This window comes from Esox lucius, chromosome 24 (genome assembly GCF_011004845.1).
Source record: "Esox lucius isolate fEsoLuc1 chromosome 24, fEsoLuc1.pri, whole genome shotgun sequence".
Taxonomy (NCBI): domain Eukaryota; kingdom Metazoa; phylum Chordata; class Actinopteri; order Esociformes; family Esocidae; genus Esox; species Esox lucius.
This window is the reverse complement of record NC_047592.1, coordinates 2,574,351-2,597,473: the sequence shown is the minus strand read 5'-3', so window position 1 is coordinate 2,597,473 and position 23,123 is coordinate 2,574,351. Positions and strand designations below refer to the sequence as shown.

General features: G+C 40.1%; 2 protein-coding genes across 3 annotated transcripts; both read left to right on the top strand.

Moving 5' to 3' along the window:
• Positions 1-768: 768 nt before the first annotated feature.
• LOC105010231 (myelin-oligodendrocyte glycoprotein-like) lies at positions 769-14,012 on the top strand. Of its 2 annotated transcripts, XM_034290724.1 has the most exons (6): positions 769-1,108; positions 8,070-8,161; positions 9,852-9,985; positions 10,064-10,193; positions 10,980-11,120; positions 12,359-14,012. In XM_034290724.1, exons 2-6 carry the CDS (start codon positions 8,089-8,091, stop codon positions 12,484-12,486), a joined length of 606 nt encoding a protein of 201 aa, XP_034146615.1. In that variant the 5' UTR covers positions 769-1,108; positions 8,070-8,088; the 3' UTR covers positions 12,487-14,012. The 2 variants fall into 2 exon arrangements, with proteins under 2 accessions (XP_034146615.1, XP_028973707.1); XM_029117874.2 differs by having other exon boundaries at positions 9,852-10,193.
• Positions 14,013-19,737: 5,725 nt separating this feature from the next.
• On the top strand, positions 19,738-22,600 carry LOC106024070. Its single transcript, XM_034290723.1, has 3 exons — positions 19,738-19,882; positions 21,142-21,461; positions 21,834-22,600. The coding sequence occupies exons 1-3, from the start codon at positions 19,753-19,755 to the stop codon at positions 22,587-22,589; spliced, it is 1,206 nt and encodes a 401-aa protein (XP_034146614.1). The 5' UTR covers positions 19,738-19,752; the 3' UTR covers positions 22,590-22,600.
• The last annotated feature ends 523 nt before the right edge of the window (positions 22,601-23,123 follow it).

Below are 23,123 nucleotides of genomic sequence, written 5' to 3'. Positions count from 1 at the left end.
AAGGATTTATGTTATTGCAACTACATTCCAGCCTTAGCTTAATTTGTAAAAAGAATATGTATTTGTCCTTAAATTGAAAGATACATGTTTTAAATGAGACAGTGAGGAAAGAAAATATTTCATCCCCTGCTGATTTTGTACAAAAGACACCTGTCCACAGAAGCAATCAATCAATCAGATTCCAAACTCTCCACCATGGCCAAGACCAAAGAGCTGTCCAAGGATGTCAGGGACAAGATTGTAGACCTACACAAGGCTGGAATGGGCTACAAGACCATCCCCAAGCAGCTTGGTGTGGAAGTTGACAACAGTTGGTGCGATTATTCGCAAATGGAAGAAACACAAAAGAACTGTCAATCTCCCTCGGTCTAGGGCTCCATGCAAGATCTCACCTCGTGGAGTTGCAATGATCAGGAGAACAGTGAGGAATCAGCCCAGAACTACACGGGAGGATCTTGTCCCCCTGCTCAAGAAAGCATAAGTACAGGCCTGTCTGAAGTGTGCCATTGAACATCTGAATGATTCAGAGGAGAACTGGGTGAAAGTGTTGTGGTCAGATGAGACCAAAATCGAGCTCTTTGGCATCAACTCAACTTGCCGTGTTTGGAGGAGGAGGAATGTTGCCTATGACCCCAAAACACCATCCCCATCATCAAACATGGTGTAGCCTTAATAAACTAAATTTTTCTCAGTTTTTAAGTAATTCGTTGGAATTTTGAAAAAATTCCGGAAGTGTTTCTTTAATGTTGCTCACAAGACGCAGATGACACCTAACGGTCACACAACTTAAATCGACAAAGGTTCACTCGCCTCACGGACTAGTGGTTCGAAAATTAGAGTAGGAGCCTACATTACACACAATACAGCAAAAGTATATCAACTGTTGCGCTGATAATGCGTGTTTTCAAGTCGCTGCTTAAATTAAACGCGTCACTGTATTGCGCAATAGCCAACCACACCTGCATCTAACCCAATCAATCTAGATAGGTGCGTTCACACGAGACCATTTCCTCAAAGAAGTCTTGGAATTGAGTGTCGAACAGTATCCAGCAGCCCATCACTACAAACGCTGTGTAGCGTTCATTCGTAAGATTCCTACCGAACACAGGTAAGCTTATGTTGGTGTTTAAAGTTGCGTAGGCTGTGCTGCTTTAGTATTCGACCATTCTTGCGTTGGTGGCTGTCAGTTGCATTACCCGAAAGCGTTTCTGCTAACTGCCTTTGTTTTAATCATATTTCCAGGATTTTTAAGTACTTTGTAAACATGCCCTCCACACAGTACTTTGGTGTTTATTTGCTAATGATTTGCTAATGGTGTTGTGATATTCTTCAGAACTGGGCTAACTGCACAAGGCCTGCTAGCTCAACTATCGCTTGTACAATAAACCTTAAGTATTTGAGGTAACTAGTAACGTCTTTTTATATTATTTTAAAGATTGTTCTAACATTATTTTTGACGATGACTTTTTCATCAAGTGAAAAGATAAGAATTGTGCAAACCCCTCTTTTTTTACTGCGTGAATATTTGAAATGGATTTGGACATGTGCCAGTGTTGCCAACTCTTGCGAGTCAAACAAGCAACCGCAGCTAAATAAACAAGCCCAAAACAAGCCCAATTCCGCTATAGCGTGTTATGTTCAGTGAATGAGCCTGCAACAGTTTGAAACGCAAAACATGTATTTTAAGATCAACAACGTGTATATGGAGGGCAGACACCATTCACTCATCTCTGATCACCTGCGAGCAGAATGAGAGGAGAGATGAAAAACGAAGGGACAGGAGCACTAAGGGGGAGCATAAAATACATTAGTACCATATGTATCTATATATATTATTATTATTATTATTATTATTTTGAGCGAACAGCCAGCTCAGCTCTGGAGTGTATGGTTTGTGCAGCCCAGTTTGTTCCGCCTCAAAGCTGAGTCCACAGAACATAATAGATCCTGCTTTGCAGTATTTGCACAGAGCTTTACAGTCATCACGGACCACTTGATGTACACAGTCTGTTGCACATTTTGCCATAATTGGGCCACTTTGTTGGCGACAACGTTTGTGGAAATGTATGTATTGCGACGCCATCTAAATGTATATTATTGCCATAACTTGTATAATTTACAGTACTTTTAGAACTGCTGCTAGTGTACAGTGTTATGTATGTTATTGCTTTCTCTTCTTGATATATTTTTACTGTGTATATATTTTTCTTCTTCTTTTCTCACTACGTAGTTTATTACACTCATGTATCTATAAACTGCTGCTAGTGTGCGGTGTTATGTATAGTGTTTTATTTATTTTTTGTCCGGCTATATTTTTGCTTATATATTCGTCTTAACTCTCACTAAATAGTTCTCGGGTGCCATGTCACAAGAATGTAATTGTTCAGGATGACGCTGTGTTGCTCTGTGGATTTGACAAATACACGTTGAAACTTGTAACATAGTTTGGAATTCTCAATAGATCTTTCGCCAATGGGAGGGAGGTAGGGGCGGGAAAGATCCACGTGGGGATTTGTAGAGAAAATTACACTACAGCACTTACATTATTGTGAGGCTGTGAGCAGACCGTGTCAATCGTGCATTAAGGGAAAGTAGCGACCATAAATGTACAAAAACGAAGTCGCTTGTAGAACTGAGAAATTAAGTTTATTAATTGTTTAAGAAAAGGTACCTTTCAAAACATTGACAACAATTAAAATATGGTCATATTTAAAAGTAATTTCGATAAAAAGTGGGTATTAAAACACCTTCCAAGGGCAACATTCAGACAAGACTGAATATGGAATACATATTGCCTCATAACTCAAACTGTTTAATTTTCCACAAAGAAATTTGAATATTACTTAAGACCAATACAGAAAAAGGATTTTTAGAAATATTGGCCAACTGAAAAGTATGAACATGAAAAATTTAGCATGTACAGCACTCAATACTTAGTTGGGGCTCCTTTTGCCTGAATTACTGCAGTAATGCGGCGTGGCATGGAGTCGATCAGTCTGTGGCACTGCTCAGGTGTTATGAGAGCCCAGGTTGCTCTGATAGTGGCCTTCAGCTCTTCTGCATTGTTGGGTCTGGTGTATCGCATCTTCCTCTTCACAATACCCCATAGATTTCCTATAGGGTTAAGGTCAGGCGAGTTTGCTGGCCAATTAAGAACAGGGATACCATGGTCCTTAAACCAGGTACTGGTAGCTTTGGCATTGTGTGCAGGTGCCAAGTCCTGTTGGAAAATGAAATCTGCATCTCCATAAAGTTGTTCAGCAGCAGGAAGCATGAAGTGCTCTAAAACTTCCTGGTAGACTGCTGCGTTAACCTTGGACCTCAGAAAACACAGTGGACCAAAAACCGGTAGATGACATGGCACCCCAAACCATCACTGACTGTGGAAACTTTACACTGGACTTTTACAACGTGGATTCTGTGCCTCTCCTCTCTTCCTCCAGACTCTGGGACCTTGATTTCCAAAGGAAATGCAAAATGTACTGTCATCAGAGAATATAACTCAGCAGCAGTCCAGTCCTTTTTGTCTTTAGCCCAGGCGAGACACTTCTGATGCCTACAGAACTAGACTGAGAGACCATTTAAAGGCCTTTGCTGGTGTTTTGAGTTAATTAGTTGATTAGAGTGTGGCACCAGGTGTCTTCAATATTGAACCTTTTCACAATATTCAAATTTTCTGAGATACTGAGTTTGGGGTTTTCATTAGTTGTCAATTATAATCATCAAAATTAAAAGGAAAAAAACACTTGAAATATATCAGTCTTTGTGGAAAGAATGTAAACATTATACAAGTTTCACTTTTTGAATGGAATTACTGAAATAAATCAACTTTTTGATGATATTCTAATTATATGACCAGCACCTGTAGTATAGTTTTTTCTGTACAGGGCAATATTTATTTCATATCCATTGAGTTACATTGTGGCCAATTGGATTTAGGATGGGTGGAGTAAAATGCCGGCAACAATTGCAAATACAGAGTGCCCCTTGATTTCTTTGCATATAATTATTCTATCTACTCTCCTGAACGTTTCTTACAGTACATTTTTACAATGTATACTAAACAAAGTGTCAAAATCGATACATTTAATATTATTAAAACCGGAAGTCTTATTGTTGCTACGCAATCTCTAATGTTGCCCGCATGACCCCTCTCCGAAGAACACATTGCAACGTTTGGTAATGTTAATTAGTTATTCATAGTCGCAAAAGCTAGTTTCAAGTTTTGTCAGGTGCACCGAACAGCACAGTGCCATCCTGCACAATGAAATTCTTGTGACATTAGCCTGACAAAAAATTCTAAAATAGCAAGAACACTACATTAGCAGCAGTTTAAAAAAAGGAGTACTGTTAACTAGCAGCAATCTGGTAGTATTATTGAACATTTGGGTATGGCAGTAATATACACAAGTGTAAACTAGCACCAATTGGTAGAATTATTGAATATTATAATGCGTGAGTGTAATATCCTTATGAATGGTGACATAGCACACTACAACTATGTAGTGAGAATAAAAAAATTTAAACAATTATATATACACACAGCAAAATATAGTAAGAAGATAATATAGCAAGAAGAACCAATAATATAAATTACAGTTTAAATAGTACTGTAAAGTAGTAGCAATATCGGTAGTAGTATTGAGTATTATAGATATGACAAGTACGGTAGTAATATAGGTTATACATAAATATAAACTAGCATACATTTTAGGAGTACGATGGGGAGTATTATAGATACTTATGAGTGTAATATTCCTATTATGCAGTGTGATCGTGGATCAGTGTTGCTGGTTGAGGAGCCTTAAATCGGGAAGTGTGTCCTGATGCTCCAGTAACATCTACCAGACAGCAGCACTGTGAACAGACTATAGCCTGGGTGCAGCACTGTGAACAGACTATAGCCTGGGTGGCTGTGATCTTTGATGTTCTGTGCTTTCCTAAGGCATTGTGTATGGTAGATGCCTTGCACGGAGGGTAGGTGGCAGCTAATGATGCGATCCTCAGACTTCAACCCCTCTGGAGGGACTTGTGATCAGCAGTGGAGCAGCTGCCATACCAGGCAGTAATGCAGCCTGAGAGGGTGCTTTCAATGGTGCACCTGTAGAAGTTGGTGAGAGTTTTTAGAGACATGCCAAACTTCTTGAGTCTCTTCAGGAAGTATAGTTGTTTTGGGGCTGTTTTCACTGCCAAGTTCGCTTGTCTGGACCAAGTGATGTCATCTTTGATGAACACACAGAGAAACCTGAATTCATAGACTCCACCTCAGCTCCAACGACATGTATGGGGGCGTGACCCTGATCCACATGTGTCTGGGGTCAGAGCCGTGGTAGCTAAGCTCCAACTTATCCCTGTAGTAGGGTTGCCCTCTGTAAGTCGATGAGTAAAATTATGAGTCAGACTCCTCATGAGTGACAAACGGTAAAGCAGTTTTTATTAAAAAAAGTACCTTCAAATCAAAAGTTCTTGGAATATTATGTAGGCCTCTGTTTAATATTCTACCAGGGCAAGCCTGGCGCGTTTGCACCAAAAATAATCTGAATGGCATCATGCCCAACATGTGCAGCATAAATGCTTAGTTGTCTGCCACTTTGCCTATGATCATCAGTATGAAAACATGATGACAGTGCTGCCACTAAAGCCCTGCAGGGCAAACTCACTGTAGAATTTGACAGGCGGTCGGATCTTTATGCAGTTATAGGCGCAGATCATTGACTGAAACTCACTTGCTTTTAAATATCAGTATAGTTTAGAATTGTTTTGCAAAGCATCATCACTAATTTCGCAACATTGGGCTGTTAACGACGCCCAGGCCTAACGACACCACTGACTGAAACTCATGCCAATGGATTTTCTGATCTGTCTATTATGAACAAAAAAGAAAAGGAATGAATAGTTGAATCTCTGTATTGAACAGCCAAGTCCGATTCGACTGACAAAATTCTGAGTTGGGTACAGCCCTACTCTATAGTCTCTTTTGGTATCTCTGATCGCCTTCCATCGGTCATAACTGGACCTCAAAGCTTCCAGGTCTCCAGAGCTATAGGCGGAGGACCGTGCTCTGAGCTTAGCACAGATATTAACATTAACCTGGGGGCTTTTGGTTGGGGAAAGTCTGAACATTCACCCTCGGGACGACATCATCGATGCATTTGGAGATTCATGCTGAGACAGAGTCTGTGTGTTCATCAATGTTCCCATCGGCTGTGTTAGAAATCAGCCGTTTCGTGTAGTGGTTGAAATAATGATTGAATACCCGGTTGTCAAGGGAGAGAGTAATTCAGTTATTTATTGCAGCATTTGATAGTTTATTAGCTCATGATGTTACAGGCTCAATCTCTTCTCTTCTCAGTGTGTAATGTTGGTTACGAGCTGATATATAAATTGAAGGGTGTGTCTACTTAGCAAAGATCAGGTTTCCAAGACAGTAACCCCCATGCCAAATGGTCAATGTAAAACATTCCTGGGGTTAATAGAGTGCAACCTACAGAGAGAATCTAAACAGAGAGGTTTCTGTTCTCATTATCTAGGCACATTCACTTCCAATAAAACGTACATTCACATTGTAATTGTTAATATTCAGATTCCACAGCGGCATCACAGAACATCTGCCAGTCTGTTCTTTAAAAGCAGTCCTGTAGAATCGTAATGGATTCCTCATTCCAGCATTGAACTACCTGGAATGTGAGAGTTACATGGGCGGGTGTCTTGTCCCATGTTACCCTACCCTGAAACCCCTCAAAATGATACTGGTTCAGATCAGATTGTTTTTCTTAACATTCTCAATGCAAAGGTAGCGACTGGGTGGTTTTGGGAAGAAAGATTTTGACTCCTCCACCACTCACCAGCTGATGTGGTGTGAATTTAAGTTTGCATACCCTTAGCCTCCGAATTCAAGTTTCTCTGTGTGTTAATATGAAAAACATCAAATGAAAGCATCAAAATAATAAAACATAGCATAAGAAAATAGAATAAATCCGGGATAAAAACATAGGAACTATAAAAGCTGTAAGGCTAAACAGTGCTCAGTCATAGGCACGTGGGAAGTGTTTTTAACCTGGATTTAAAAATGTATACGTTTGGGGCACGTCTAAGATCTTCTGGTAGTTTTTTCCAGTTGTGTACAGCATAAGTGCTAAATGCAGCTTCTCCATGTTTAGTTTGGACTCTGGGCTCTACTAGCTGACCTGTGTTCATGGATCTAAGAGCCCTGCTTGGTTTATATTCTTCAAACATATCAGAAATGTATTCGGATCCTAAACCATTCAGTGATTTATAAACTAAAAGCACCTCTTTAAAATTTATTCTGTAACTGACTGGAAGCCAATGCAAAGATTTAAAAACAGGAGTGATGTGCTCGGTTCTCTTGGTCCTGGTTAACATTCGAGCAGCAGCATTCTGAATGAGCTGCAGCTGTTTTACAGTCTTTTTGGGGAGTCCAGTTAAGAGGCCATTACAGTAGTCAACCCTACTAGAGATAAAACATGGGTGAGCTTCTGTCTTTTTGGGACACCAAGCCTTTGATTTTACAAATTTACTAATACTTGTTCTTTTATTTTTGTTGCCAAACACAATCTCAGTTTAATCTTGGTTTAATTGTAGACAATTTTGGTTCATCCAGGTGTTTATGTGCTCTATACAGTGACACAGAGAGTCTGTTGAACTGTTGTCATATGGTTCAAGAGCCATATATATTTGAGTATCATCGGCATAGCTGTGGTGGTTAATGTTGTTCTGTAGAATTTGGCCCAGAGGTAGCATACCTACCCATTATATCCATATTATATCTCCTACATCAATAAAATATTTGTGAATGTGTTAAATTAAATAATCAAGTACCGCCATGACATCAAACTGACCAATTACATTGCCTGTGTTTTCAGAGACAAGTGTTGCATCCAGTTGTGAAACTTCCTCTTTCTCAAACATCTCAGTTGGAAAAACCTGATTGAAAGCAGAAAGCTGAGCCAACGCTTTCATGTCCCTCTAACGTCAGTTAGGATCAGGCCAGTGGAGGATTACAGAGAATTTACAGGTTCTCACCTACAGTGTTTTAATTTTTGTTGTAGTGTTTGCATCAACGCTGGAATGAAGGATTATCGGAGGCCAGTGATCTGTCTTCTCTTGATACTTCTCTCTGTCTGCAGAGCACAGAATGAAGGTAAAACTGAAACACACTTTTATATATTAGTATATATTCACAATGGAACAAATTGCTTGAATAAATTAAGACACTCATCACCTCTTATTAGTTTAAAATCCAACTGTCTGATCTTCTTACCCAACTGCATTTATATCCCCATATGGTGATCTTGATTACTCTGTACCTAATTGTTTTCATTGTCTTTTTTGTCATATTAATTTGTAAGTTTTGTTGCAATTATTTTGACTTTAGACGTGATGTCATAGTATCTTACCAAGTGATGTGATGTCATAGTGTCTTACCAAGTGATGTGATGTCATAGTGTCTTACCAAGTGATGTGATGTCATAGTGTCTTACCAAGTGATGTGATGTCATAGTGTCTTACCAAGTGATGTGATGTCATAGTGTCTTACCAAGTGATGTGATGTCATAGTGTCTTACCAAGTGATGTGATGTCATACTTCTGGGATACAGTCTCATATAATCCAGGTGGCTTGAATGCTGATTGGCTGACAGCCATATGGTATAAGATTGTATGCCACGGTTATGACACACTCACCTTTTACGGCTTGGTATCTGGTATCTGGTTTATAAGAGTAATTAGTCATCTTGGGTTTGTGATATATACTATGTGATGTTGTGCCTAATAACAGCTCTTAGCTGTGGTATATTGGCCATGTACAGTATCTCACAAAAGCAAGTACACCCCTCACATTTTACACTGAAGAAATGACACTTTGCTACAATGTAAAGGAGTGAGTGTACAGTTTGTATAACAGTGTAAATTTGCTTTCCCCTCAAAATAACGCAACACACAGCCATTAAGGTCTAAACCGCTGGCAACAAAAGTGAGTACACCCCTAAGTGAAAATGTCCAAATTGGGCCCAATTAGACATTTTCCCTCCCTGGTGTCATGTGACTCGTTAGTGTTACAAGGTCTCAGGTGTGAATGGGGAGCAGGTGTGTTAAATGTGGTGTCATCGCTCTCACACTCCCTCATACTAGTCACTGGAAGTTCAACATGGCACCTCATGGCAAATAAAAGAATTGTCATGTTGATTCGGCACAAACTCCCCTGTGAGTTTTCCCTGTATGATGTGGTCAATATACCTGGGTTAATAAACCACCCATTGAATAAACTTGTATGAGTGAATACATTATTTTACGCTCTGTAAGCTTAGTTTCATATGCAAGTGAAATTGTCACATTGTAGGGCTCTACCAGAGCATCTTGCCTGTTACCCAGAGGTAGATGGATTAAAATCCCAGAGCCAGGGAAGTGCAAAATATTGTTCTGTTTTTGAGCAAGGTTGTTAAGCCTTAATCCTCCCTGGTTGTTCATTCTGGCAGCTCTCTGCACCCTAGTGCAAAAGTAAAAAATCCTGCTTGGAACTTGTGTGTGTTTGTGTGTCTGAACTGACAGATCTCATATCTCCTCAGTTTCCTACTAAATGTAAAAGGGCCACTGAATTGATGCAAGTATTCATTGATTAAGTCTGACAGTAGGAACATGCTACTTTGTATCTATTCCATGAAGTCCTTGAAACTGCTGGCATGAAACCACTAATATATTTTATGTATAACTGACTATATCCATGTCCATTTAATAACAAGTGTTATTAAATGTTTATACCATACAGACCTCATGGTATATTGTATAAATGTTTATACCTCATGGTCCCAATGTCATGTGTTTTTCTGTTCCAGTCCAGGTGGTTTGCCAGTCAGAATCAGTTGTGGTCGAAGGTGATGATGCCATCCTTCACTGTTCTCTGAGAACTACAGTCAGCGCTGTTGATGGAGTAGTGGAGTGGCAGAGACCTGACCTCCAACCTAAAAAGGTGCATTTCTACCGCAACCTTGTTGACTATAATGATGACCAGAATAACATCTACAGAGGAAGGACGTCTCTGTTTAAGGAAGAAATGAAGAATGGGAACATCTCCTTAAAACTGACCGGAGTGAAACTCTGTGATGCTGGAAACTACACCTGCTTTGTTCCAACACTGGAAAGCCAATATAACAAACAATCTGTTCAACTCATTGTTGGTGAGTGATTTAAATATTGATCAGGGTTTTGTCTAGGTCAGTCTGTCAAATATACACATAAAATAACTGGCAAATAACTATTAAAGCATTTGTCCTCCTTACGTCAAACCTTTTTAGTGATCATGCCTTTAGCTACAAAGCGCCCATACAGTCACTTACTGAATAGTTTTAACATCAGTGGACAGAGATTCATGTCCCAGGTGAGGTCTTCATTAGTTAACCTGAATACCAGACACCTTGTTAGACCAGACTAGTGGACAGAGATTCATGTCCCAGGTGAGGTCTTCATTAGTTAACCTGAATACCAGACACCTTGTTAGACCAGACTAGTGGACAGAGATTCATGTCCCAGGTGAGGTCTTCATTAGTTAACCTGAATACCAGACACCTTGTTAGACCAGACTAGTGGACAGAGATTCATGTCCCAGGTGAGGTCTTCATTAGTTAACCTGAATACCAGACACCTTGTTAGACCAGACTAGTGGACAGAGATTCATGTCCCAGGTGATGTCTTCATTAGTTAACCTGAATACCAGACACCTTGTTAGACCAGACTAGTGGACAGAGATTCATGTCCCAGGTGAGGTCTTCATTAGTTAACCTGAATACCAGACACCTTGTTAGACCAGACTAGTGGACAGAGATTCATGTCCCAGGTGAGGTAGTTTTTCAACTTTTCCCAAAAGGTAATAAAGGATTCTGCTTTGTGGTTGGGGTTATTATATTATTGGGTTTATAATATAAACATTATGCTTCTATTATTTTTCTACATTGCTTCTGTTTCAGAAAAAGTGTTTCCTGAGCCAATCCAGTCGTCATGGAGGTCCTGGTGGTTTGATGGTCCGATCGGTGGTCTGATTGTATTGATTGTTGTAGCTGTAGTTCTCTACATCCTGAAGAATAAAGGTCTACTGCACTGGGGAAGAGGTGAGTCACTGATGGGAGTTACCTTTGATGTGACAGTTAGATCTTGTGATAAATTAGGTTTGTTGGGTGACAGTGGAATCTAGTGACCAATGAGATCCTGATGTGACAGTGGAATCTAGTGACCAATGAGATCCTGATGTGACAGTGGAATCTAGTGGAAAATAACTTGACAGACAACAAAATGTCAGAGGTGTCCAGCTTTAGCTACACATTTTAGTTCAGTCATTAATTTAGGTAAATCATTCAGTGTTGGGGGAAATGTGTTGTAGTAGTCAGACTACTTTTTAAAGGTAACGAGTAACTCAACGCATTATTTAATTTAAGTAATCCCTTACTAGTTCATTTTCAAGCAGATAACACGTTACTCAATTTCCCTCAGTGCGACAGACTTAGCTTTACAAAATGTTGATTTTCTCCAGTAGCAAGTGGCAACAAATGGAAGCAAAGATGGCTGCACCAGGTCTCCCAGATAAAGGACATGATACACCTACCACAGCCACTCGCCCCACTCCCATTCATTTAAACCATCTGTAGCGTCGACTAAAGATTTGTGCAGCGGAAGGCTGAGCTTGGCAGAGCTGCATGATTCAGGCTTGGGAAGCAGTTTACCATTTAATCTACATCATAATTACCATAAATCATGAAACATTAATTGATTATGCACATTATTGCAAAAACATTTCAAATTGCAGTTTTATTTTTGAGGTATTCATCAGTGTACAAGGCTACAGCTGTTATTTTTGTTCTTCATTGTTCACTGCAATGGATCTAACTAGTATGGAAGTCTGCACATATAGACTGTTGAATAAGCCAGCCTGAAAATGTGGAGGCGCTTGTAATACAAAATAATTTCTAGATTTAAGAGATTCTCGATTAAACACCTATACACAAATATTGTTTCTCATTATGGTATATGATTACTTGAGATAATAGCATTGCACAATCTTGCTGTATAATGATTGATAATGTTATATGCCATTGAGTGACACTGACTATGTAATTATACATATTAACTTAACGTCTTACTTTCTACAGCAAGTAACTACGTTACATAACTACTAACTGTAATTAGTTACTTTTAACATTCCCCAACACCAAAAACATATGGTAAATTTGGTATGATAAAGTTGGTCAGATTTAGTAGTTCCCCACTAAATATTGAATTTAACATATTAATGTGGGAAACATACTATTAGCTAACTGGCCCTTTTCTAATCATCTTATTCTGTTCCATTCAGAAGTAAATGGGGATCCACAGAGAAATGGGACGTCACAGAACAGTATTCCTCTTCTGAATAGGAATGCACCGCCCAACGGGAATCAGCAAAATGGCACCATCCCCCGTGAAGCTAACAATGCTGTCTAGGACACAGAGGGAGGCAGCTCTTCAGGTTTACTGCTGGTCCTGCATTACTTGAATCTCATCGGGGGGATTGTTGGTTCCTGTCCCTCCTCTGAATGTAAAAGACACCCAGACTTGTAACTGCCGTGTGTTATACATAATGGACCCAGTTACACACTGCAGATTCTCATGATAGAATGGCAGTTAGTTCAACAACCCTGGGACAATGAAGATACCTCCTGACTGGACAGTGAACCATCTAAATGGGGGTTTAACCTAACCAGCGCTGCTAATCCTACCTCCATCTCACACATACACACCAAAACCATAACTGGCCTTATTATAAACTTTTTTTATTTTTATATGTAGTACTTTGGCAATAACATGATATTTTGAAGTACAGTTGGTGTAGAATTAATGGGTGGGAGGGTTAGTGGTGATCATGTTATTAGTCACAATGCAATATGTTTTTTATTATTATATTGTGAATATGGTTTTTACAATTTAATGTATGATGACAGTATTTATAACTGAATGTTACAGAGTACATTAACAATGATACCAGCTCTATGCATGAAGAACAGCTGACATGGTTGTTTTCCTTTAATCGGGATAAGCTACAGAAAAATGTCTCTGCTGATGAAGAGGAGGCTGGTATCACTAGAAACATTTAGATGAGTTTTACTACCTCAGAGTCTAGAGTGGGGTAATTAGCCCCAGGGGTCTTAATTCTTTGATAATGTCATTTACAGTTTTAGTAGTCTGTGAATCCCCCTTTGTCCCAGCAAGGAGCAGGGGCTACATGAATTGATATAACTTGAAGCATTTGTGGTTGAACCTAGCTTCAGTAGTTGTGCATCAATAATTTTGTGAAAGCGCATTGTGAAGTTGTGTATTACACTTATTTACCACTAGAAGCGCAGAGCCGTTGACACACTAGAAGCAAGGGTGTTGCTGACAATGATCGGTAGAAGGCACATTGTGCACATAACTAATGCCACACTATTAGTGCCAGAAGAAGGACATTTGCCAGAAGGACAATCACTTTAGTGTTTCTTAATTTCAATACGTTTAAACATAGTTTAGAATAGTTTTGCAATGCACTATAATGTAGCCTAATTTGGCAACATTATTATTGAACCGTTTCTGCCACAGTCATGAAAGCAACTTTGTTTCATACGTTTAAGCTATGAATTATGAATTATGAAACGGTTATTGATATGCTAATTAGTGTACTTACTTTTAACTACTAGGCTGTATCCTTTGAACCATTTGAGCTACTGACACAAAACCAACTTTGGTTTACACACATTGTTCTATTCTTAAAAACAAAAGTATAGCAACATGTAAATAAGCATTAAGTTTAAAGTTATAGAAGATTAACGTGCTTACCTTTAGTCAGCATTTCAGTATTCTAATGTGTTCCAGGAATATGCATTTCTTATGTGTTTCTATTTAGGTCATGGTGTTGTGGAAATTTCTTAATACAATGTATTCTCACTGATTAAAGGACTGAGTCCCACTGTTTAGATAGGTAGAGGAATGTGGGGGATCTGGCATTTGCTTAGGGGGCATCATTGACTGGTGTCAGCTGATGAAAGGGTTACTCTTTATCTCCTTATCTGTTTGAACTCACCAGGGCATCTATTGTCTGTCCAGATACTGTAAGAACTCTTAAAGTTGAAGAAGGTATTTATGGCGGGAAGGAGAGCTGTCCTTGGTGTGAAGCTTTGGGTAAACACTACAGTAAACATTATGGCAGGAAGGATAAGGTGGGGGAAGATAGCATTTGACTTGTGTGATGGAACAAAGGGAATGTGTCCTGATTGATCTGGAATGTCCAGGATTTGTCACACCCCTCTCCTGTCTTTAAATACTGTCGATTGCCTGTTTTTATTCAGAGACTATTCACTGTTACTTTGTAACCTGTATACTTTCTCCTTGCAAGTTTCATTAAAACCGTTTATTGCGCAATTGATTTTTCCTGTCTTACCTACCATTTTCATAGAACTATTTGGATTTTAGAAATTGCCCTCACAATGGTCACTTGATGATCGCGCTGTTCTAAATGTCCTATTGCGTGATCCGCAGTTGGGAAGTGAACACTCACGCTCTTCATGCGCGTTTCAGCAGTTTGCTCGAGTGTGTTCACGGCGCTTCTATCCTATCTGTCTACTTCTCATGTCTGACGTAGCATCGTCTGTATGTATACTTTTTGTGTTTTGGGAAATTATCCTGGAAGTATTGTTATTTTTGACAATAATTTTAAGTTTGTAAAGTGTAATCTGAGGATGGTTTGAATGCACGTCGGCTAGGTAGGCTATATGCTAGCTCTCACTTGTTCATTTGTTAACGATCTGCACGGTAAAGGTGCTATACTGTCCTGAATGTAGTTCACATGTGTTTCTTATTAGTTTTAAAATGAGTACAAACGAAATACAACAGTAATAGTGCAAATTTGCCTTTATTCAGGTGTCATTTGTCATTGCTCTTTTGTGTGTTGCAGTTTCACTATTTTCCTTGTAACCTGTAGAATTAAGAATTCATCTTGGTGTTGGGAAAAAGTTTAGCTGGCTGTCAGGATATGAAGCAGACATATAGAGGACGGCACACACATGTTGAAACTGTTGTTGATTTTACTGTTGTTGGTTTCATCCATGGATTTTTTTTGTATTTTTAATACAGCTTCCACTGTGTTCACCTCCTGTTTTTATTTTCTTTCATACACTAACTTTTTTTTTTTTTTTTTACAGTTTATACCTTGTTCTAATTCCTGTTATTTTTATTATTTCATATTTTCCTTCTATGCTCTTTGTCCTCTGCCTGATACATCTCCCCATATACTGTGATCCAGAAGAATATGTTGGACAACATGAAATGCTTCTCAATGTTTATCTGACACAGTCTGATTCTGTTAAATTCTGCTCAAAATACCGTTCCCTCACATACATACACCTGCCTTACCACTGCCTCTTTCACCCTCAATGCTTGTGTCTCTTGTCTTAGGCAGTAATCTGTTGGCTCAGAGGTATATACACACACACACACGGACACAAAAGTCCCTTATCTGAAAATGTTTATCATACTTACCATTTGTATATACTCAGTATGCTTCTATACCGTCTGTCTCTTTGACGCATACACAGACACACACACTGACACATATGTCAGTATGCTTCTATACTGTCTGTCTCTTTGACACATACACAGACACACACACGTCTTAGCCTTGGCCTGAGTCAAACGTCTGTGTGACCATACAAAGATATACAGTGTGTGTGCCTCACGTGACCATTTTCCTATACTCACCTTATTGGAGGACCCTGTCCATTGTTGCTATGCGACTATATTTTATCTTCATTTTTGTAATTTTTTTAAACATATACAGTGGATATAAAAAGTCTACACACCCCTGTTAAAATGCCAGGTTCTTGTGATGTGAAAGATTGAGACTAAGAAGTCATGTCAGAACCTTTCCCACTTGTACTGTGACATATAATGGGAACAATTCAATTGAAAAACAAACTGAAATCTTCAAGGGGGAAAAATAAAAACTTCTTATAACTGGGGATGTGGCTGTGTTCAGAATTAACCAATCACATTCAAACGTATGTTAATTAGAAGTCATTACACACCTCCCATCATTTAAAGTAACTCTGATTAAACAGTTCACTCATTAGGATGTAGACTGCATCAAAACAGTACTCTTTAACAACATGACCCAGTCAATATCATTACCCTAATGATTAGAGAACGGAACAAATCTGAAATGCCTGGATCCTCATTTACCTGCTTCTAGACCACTACCTTCGTATTAACTCCAAGATCACACATTTTCATTATACAGAATCGTAACATAGTACAGCAAAACCTTTATGTTAAAATCATTGGTCAAAGAAAATGAATTCAAGTGACACATACACTCATCTAAAGGATTATTAGGAACACCTGTTCAATTTCTCATTAATGCAATTATCTAATCAATCAATCACATGGCAGTTGTTTCAATGCATTTAGGGGTGTGGTCCTGGTCAAGACAATCTCCTGAACTCTAAACTGAATGTCAGAATGGGAAAGAAAGGTGATTTAAGCAATTTTAAGCGTGGCATGTTTGTTGGTGCCAGACGGGCCGGTCTGAGTATTTCACAATCTGCTCAGTTACTGGGATTTTCACGCACAACCATTTCTAGGGTTTACAAAGAATGGTGTGAAAAGGGAAAAACATCCAGTATGCGGCAGTCCTGTGTGCGAAAATGCCTTGTTGATGAATTTGGCGTAAACAGAATGAGAACATTGATCCATCATGCCTTGTTACCACTGTGCAGGCTGGTGGTGGTGGTGTAATGGTATGGGGGATGTTTTCTTGGCACACTTTAGGCCCCTTAGTGCCAATTGGGCATCGTTTAAATGCCACAGCCTACCTGAGCATTGTTTCTGACCATGTCCATCCCTTTATGGCCACCATGTACCCATCCTCTGATGGCTACTTCCAGCAGGATAATGCACCATCGAATCATTTCAAATTGGTTTCTAGAACATGACAATGAGTTCACTGTACTGAAATGGCCCCCACAGTCACCAGATCTCAACCCAATAGAGCATCTTTGGGATGTGGTGGAACGGGAGCTTCGTGCCCTGGATGTGCATCCCACAAATCTCCATCAACTGCAAGATGCTATCCTATCAATATGGGCCAACATTTCTAAAGAATGCTTTCAGCACCTTGTTGAATCAATGCCACGTAGAATTAAGGCAGTTCTGAAGGCGAAAGGGGGTCATACACAGTATTAGTATGGTGTTCCTAATAATCCTTTAGGTGAGTGTATATACACACATGTCCATGTATTGTATGTAATTACAAATGCAAATGCATTAAAGGACACTAGGTCTGATGCTAGTTAACATAACATATACAGCTCTGGACACAATTGAGAGACCACTGGACCTTTTTCTTTCCTTTCCAAAAAAGTTGAAAAGGAAGCTTTTGAATGAGGAACACAAGGGTTAAAATTAAGAGGCCACTTCAATTTGAACCCTTCTGTTCCTCACTCAAAACCTTCCTTTCCAACTTTTTTGGAAAGGAAAGAAAAAGGTGCAGTGGTCTCTTAATATTTTCCGGAGCTGTATCTGGGCAATTAAAAATATTGATCATGGTGCCATTTTCCAGCTTTGCTCATCTCTCCCGGGATTCAGCACGTTCGCTGTGTTATAAAACACATTAACCCTTTGAACGCTATAGGTTTTTTGGCTGTTTTCACTACTTTGATATTTTGGTTTGTACAGAGACTTCTGTTATAGTTATAATCAAGTGTTTTATGGCTCAAATATTAGCCCAATCTCAGCTACACTTAAAGACATCACAACAGCTTTCTGAGAACCTGTTACTGTTTCATATGTAAACATACAAAAATAATATTAAGTCTATTTCATGTTTGGTTTCCTGCAAAGATTTTGGTTCCAATACTAACTTTACAAAAATGTGTTTGTGTATATATCCTTTTACAGTTTTCTAAATTCATCTGAGGGCCGCACAAAGAATGAGTGGGGGCCGCATGCAGCCCACAGGCCGCCAGTTGCCCATGCCTGCTATACAGTATATGGAAAAGTGGATGAGGCTCTAACCAAAAGTAGGATACTATACAGTATATAGAATAGTGTGGAGCATCTAACCAGAAAAATAACACTATACAGTATATGGAAAAATGTGGAGGCTCTAACCAGAAGTAGAACACTATACAGTATATGGAATAGTGTGGAGGCTCTAACCAGAACTAGAACACTATACTGTATATGGAATCGTGTGGAGGCTCTAACCAGAAGTAGAACACTATACAGTATATGGAATAGTGTGGAGGCTCTAACCAGAACTAGAACACTATACTGTATATGGAATCGTGTGGAGGCTCTAACCAGAAGTAGAACACTATACAGTATATGGAATAGTGTGGAGGCTCTAACCAGAAAGAAGAATGCTATACAGTATATGGAATAGTGTGGAGCCTCTAACCAGAAAGAAGAATGCTATACAGTATATGGAATAGTGTGGAGGCTCTAACCAGAAAGAAGAATGCTATACAGTATATGGAATAGTGTGGAGGCTCTAACCAGAAAGAAGAATGCTATACAGTATATGGAATAGTGTGGAGCCTCTAACCAGAAAGAAGAATGCTATACAGTATATGGAATAGTGTGGAGCCTCTAACCAGAAAGAAGAATGCTATACAGTATATGGAATAGTGTGGAGCCTCTAACCAGAAAGAAGAATGCTATACAGTATATGGAATAGTGTGGAGCCTCTAACCAGAAAGAAGAATGCTATACAGTATATGGAATAGTGTGGAGCCTCTAACCAGAAAGAAGAATGCTATACAGTATATGGAATAGTGTGGAGCCTCTAACCAGAAAGAAGAATGCTATACAGTATATGGAATAGAGTGGAGGCTCTAACCACTTAACCTAGATACTTGTCAGTTCAAATGAATAAAAGTTAAAATTTGACACTTGATTCAAAACAGAATTCATTTCTGGACTGTGTCACACTGAGATAATTTAATAGTTATGCATTTATTCTATCAGTTATTATAATGGTAATTAACTAACAGACAGGACCGGTGTACCCGAGGATGTGGGGGGGCTGCTGATGTAGATTTCCATTTATGGTCATACCTCTGTACCTTACTAAGTGTCCAGGAGAAATGTACATGAATGATAGAGCAAGAGAGTATTAGGGAGGGGTCTGTTTGAGTCAGTGCTTAATGAGGAGAGGATGAAAGTGTCTGTCCTCACAGATGAGAGAGAGGGGCTGGTTTAGGTCTCTGCAGAGCTGGCAGACATTGTTATAGAGCTGCAAAAGTGTCCAAGGTGAGTTTAACATAAACTAAAAAAAACATATGACATGTAAAGATAATCTATTTGGTTGTTCTTTTGGTATTTTTGTGTTGACGTCAGATAAATGATTGATGTAGTTCTGGGTTATTATGTAGTTTAGTGTGGGTTGCTGTGGATTAATGTTGTCTGTCTCTAGTTTCAACATGGCCCGGCTGTTCCTGTTGGTTCTGAGTCTATCTGTTATATCAGCTGTCAGAGGAGAAGTGTTTGAAAACTTCAACCAGTGCAACAATTTTTTCTTTAAAGGAAGACCAGTGTTGGGTCTTGATATAGCTATGAACACCCCCAAACCTCATGACGGAGTCACCATCAGTAAAGAAGAGCTTAGAAAAGAGTCTGTAAAGGTGTAGCAATTTCCTATCAAATTATAAAGCTGGTCTAGAAGCATGTCCACTGAAGAAAATGAATCTGTTTAAATCACCATTACAGGAGCTTAAATCTGGAATTGATAAGGTTCAAGCTGAATTAAATGACATACAATCAGTGTTAAAAATAGTTCCCCAACGATGTCAGGAGCTTCTTTCTGAATTACCATCCATCCATCCATCTTCTTCCGCTTATCCGGGGCCGGGTCGCGGGGGCAGCAGTCTAAGCAGGGATGCCCAGACTTCCCTCTCCCCAGACACTTCCTCTAGCTCTTCCGGGGGGACACCGAGGCATTCCCAGGCCAGCCGGGAGACATAGTCCCTCCAGCGTGTCCTAGGTCTTCCCCGGGGTCTCCTCCCGGTGGGACGGGACCGGAACACCTTCCCAGGAAGGCGTTCCGGAGGCATCCGAAAAAGATGCCCAAGCCACCTCAGCTGACCCCTCTCGATGTGGAGGAGCAGTGGCTCTACTCTGAGCTCCTCCCGGGTGACCGAGCTTCTCACCCTATCTCTAAGGGATCACCCAGCCACCCTGCGGAGAAAACTCATTTCGGCCGCCTGTATCCGGGATCTTGTCCTTTCGGTCATGACCCAAAGCTCATGACCATAGGTGAGAGTAGGAACGTAGATTGACTGGTAAATCGAGATATTCGCCTTGCGGCTCAGCTCTTTCTTCACCACGACAGACCGATACATCGACTGCATTACTGCAGAAGCTGCACCGATCCGTCTGTCAATCTCCCGTTCCATCCTTCCCTCACTCGTGAACAAGACCCCTTGATACTTAAACTCCTCCACTTGAGGCAGGCACTCTCCACCAACCTGAAGTGGGCAAGCCACCCTTTTCCGACTGAGGACCATGGCCTCGGATTTGGAGGTACTGATTTTCATCCCCACCGCTTCACACTCGGCAGCAAACCGTCCCAGTGCATGCTGAAGGTCCTGGTTAGAAGGGGCCAACACGACAACATCATCTGCAAAGAGCAGAGACGAAATCGTGTGGTCCCCAAACCTGACACCCTCCGGCCCCTGGCTGCGCCTAGAAATTCTGTCCATAAAAATTACAAACAGAACCGGTGACAAAGGGCAGCCCTGCCGGAGTCCAACATGCACTGGGAACAAGTCTGACTTACTGCCGGCAATGCGGACCAAGCTCCTGCTTCGGTTGTACAGGGACCTGAGAGCCCTTAGCAAAGGACCCAGGACCCCATATTCCCCAAGCACCCTCCACAAGATGCCGCGAGGGACACAGTCGAATGCCTTCTCCAAATCCACAAAACACATGTGGATTGGTTGGGCAAACTCCCATGAACCCTCCAACACCCCGTAGAGGGTATAGAGCTGGTCCAGTGTTCCACGGCCCGGACGAAAACCACACTGTTCCTCCTAAATCCGAGGTTCTACTATCGGCCGTATTCTGAATTACCAGAAGAGACTAAATGTTCTAAATTGAAAGAACATTTGCAAAACATTATTAAAACATGTAATGAGGTTATAAAAAACATTACGGATATCAAACCTAGTGATCCATTGGCCTTCCCTGAATTGCAAAAACACTTCCTCTCTGCTTATGAGGCTGCCAGTCCTGCATACATCTGTCAGAAGTATGGCAACAAACCTGGTGACAACTATCACTTTGCCACCCTGTACGACCGAGCTAGAAGAATGCCTCTCTACTCTGCTTACAAAATGGACCGAAGTGGGACTCCTAAAAGGAAAGGAGGTATAATCAACTATGAACCTCAGGTTTGAACTGTTTTCTTCATTACATCATTATTAACGTAAGCATTTGACTCAATGGGCCAGTTCGCAGACAGTTTTAGCCTATTCTAGGACTGAAAAAACAAGCTCAATGGAGTTTTCTATTGAACTAGATTTTTTTTTTTGTCCTGGACTAGGCTTTATTGGGGTCTATGAAACTGGCTCAGATTTTAACACATAATAAATGTCAGTCAAGATCTCCTGAAACCTCACTCAACTCAACACTGAAGCATTACCCATGAGGCCTTGAAGTTAGTTAATCTAAATACACTAATGTACAGCACATTGCTGACTGTCATATTATATTCCAGTTTACAGATGTCTTTTTCTAAAAGTGTGATTTTTTTTGTTTTTCAGCTTGTGCACTGGGACGCTCCTGAATCTAAGCAGAAATCAATAAGGGATATTAATACATTTATTAAAGACCACAACGGGGTAAATAAATGCCCTGAAAGACACCCTGATGTCCGTATAGCGTACAAACTTCGCTGGAGCCAGGCAACCGATGATGACTTCACTTCCTTTGACCGAGGACACCTGAACCCTGCTGGTCACCACGCTGAAGGAGATGGTTCTGAGGCCACCATGACCTTTACCAACGTGGCACCACAGAGTAAAATAATGAACAATGGGCCTTGGAATGATTATGAAACCAAGCTGAGGATAAAATATGGAGGTGACTTCAAATCAGACAAAGACATGGTTAGACTAGAGATTACACAGACACAGATACAGAACTGTCATAATCTGTATGTAGTGACGGGGGTGGTGCCTGGGAACACATGGCAGTTTGGGAGAGTTAATGTTCCTAGTTACTACTGGAGTGCCCACTGCTGTACCAGGATGGATCAAAATAATGAGGTCCCTGTCCTGTCTGGAGGAGCTCTGTGTCCTAACAGAGATGATGGAGAGGTTGAAGAGTTTGATAGCGTAGATAAACTTGAAGTCAAACTTAAAACATTAATTGAAAAGGAACTACATTTAAAGCTGAATAATCCAATCCATATTTTTGATAAATGTGTGCCTCAACTAACACGAAGCAAGTCCCTTCCATCAATCCCATCAGACTCTGTAGTTCCTTTGAAACCCAAACGTCCCAAAGAGTATAAATAACTCCACATCACCCCCCCCCCCCCCTGTTGTCTTCATACTATGTTTAATATTTGTATTGTTTTCCATCTACCAATGACTTTGGTGTTGGCTGCTTCACTGAGTAGGAAGTACTGACTACTATGGACATTCTACATTACTGTATGTTATATTTACATTTTAGTCATTTGGCAGATGCTCTTATCCAAAGCGACATTACATTAAGGTTAAAATTAAAGCCCAATCACCTTTTACATTTAGAAAATGTTTTACTGTCTTTCGATTTGTTGTCATAGAGAAGTGTTAGAGAGCTCCCCATCTGAGTGTGTTTGTCATGTGGTTAAACTAAAAATGTCAGGACTGATGCCTGATGTTGCATTTCCAAAGCATATCTACCTGGATGTGAATATGTTATGTCAGTTCTCCCTTTCTGCTTTTATTTCCCTGTTCATCTGCTATGAGGACAGTCAAAATGGCTGCCAGTTCCTCCATTATTACATCACTGACATGAGTCAGGACTGTTCTATGTATTGGAATTCTGATTATGGACCAGAAACC

Coding starts and splice junctions, on each gene's coding strand:
- LOC105010231 (XM_029117874.2), top strand. CDS start 8,089: ATGAAGGATTATCGGAGGCCAGTGATCTGTCTTCTCTTGATACTTCTC. Junction 10,194..10,979: donor ATCTGTTCAACTCATTGTTG/GTGAGTGATTTA, acceptor CTTCTGTTTCAG/AAAAAGTGTTTCCTGAGCCA. Junction 11,121..12,358: donor TCTACTGCACTGGGGAAGAG/GTGAGTCACTGA, acceptor TGTTCCATTCAG/AAGTAAATGGGGATCCACAG.
- LOC106024070 (XM_034290723.1), top strand. CDS start 19,753: ATGAATCTGTTTAAATCACCATTACAGGAGCTTAAATCTGGAATTGAT. Junction 19,883..21,141: donor GGAGCTTCTTTCTGAATTAC/CATCCATCCATC, acceptor ATTCTGAATTAC/CAGAAGAGACTAAATGTTCT. Junction 21,462..21,833: donor TAATCAACTATGAACCTCAG/GTTTGAACTGTT, acceptor TTTGTTTTTCAG/CTTGTGCACTGGGACGCTCC.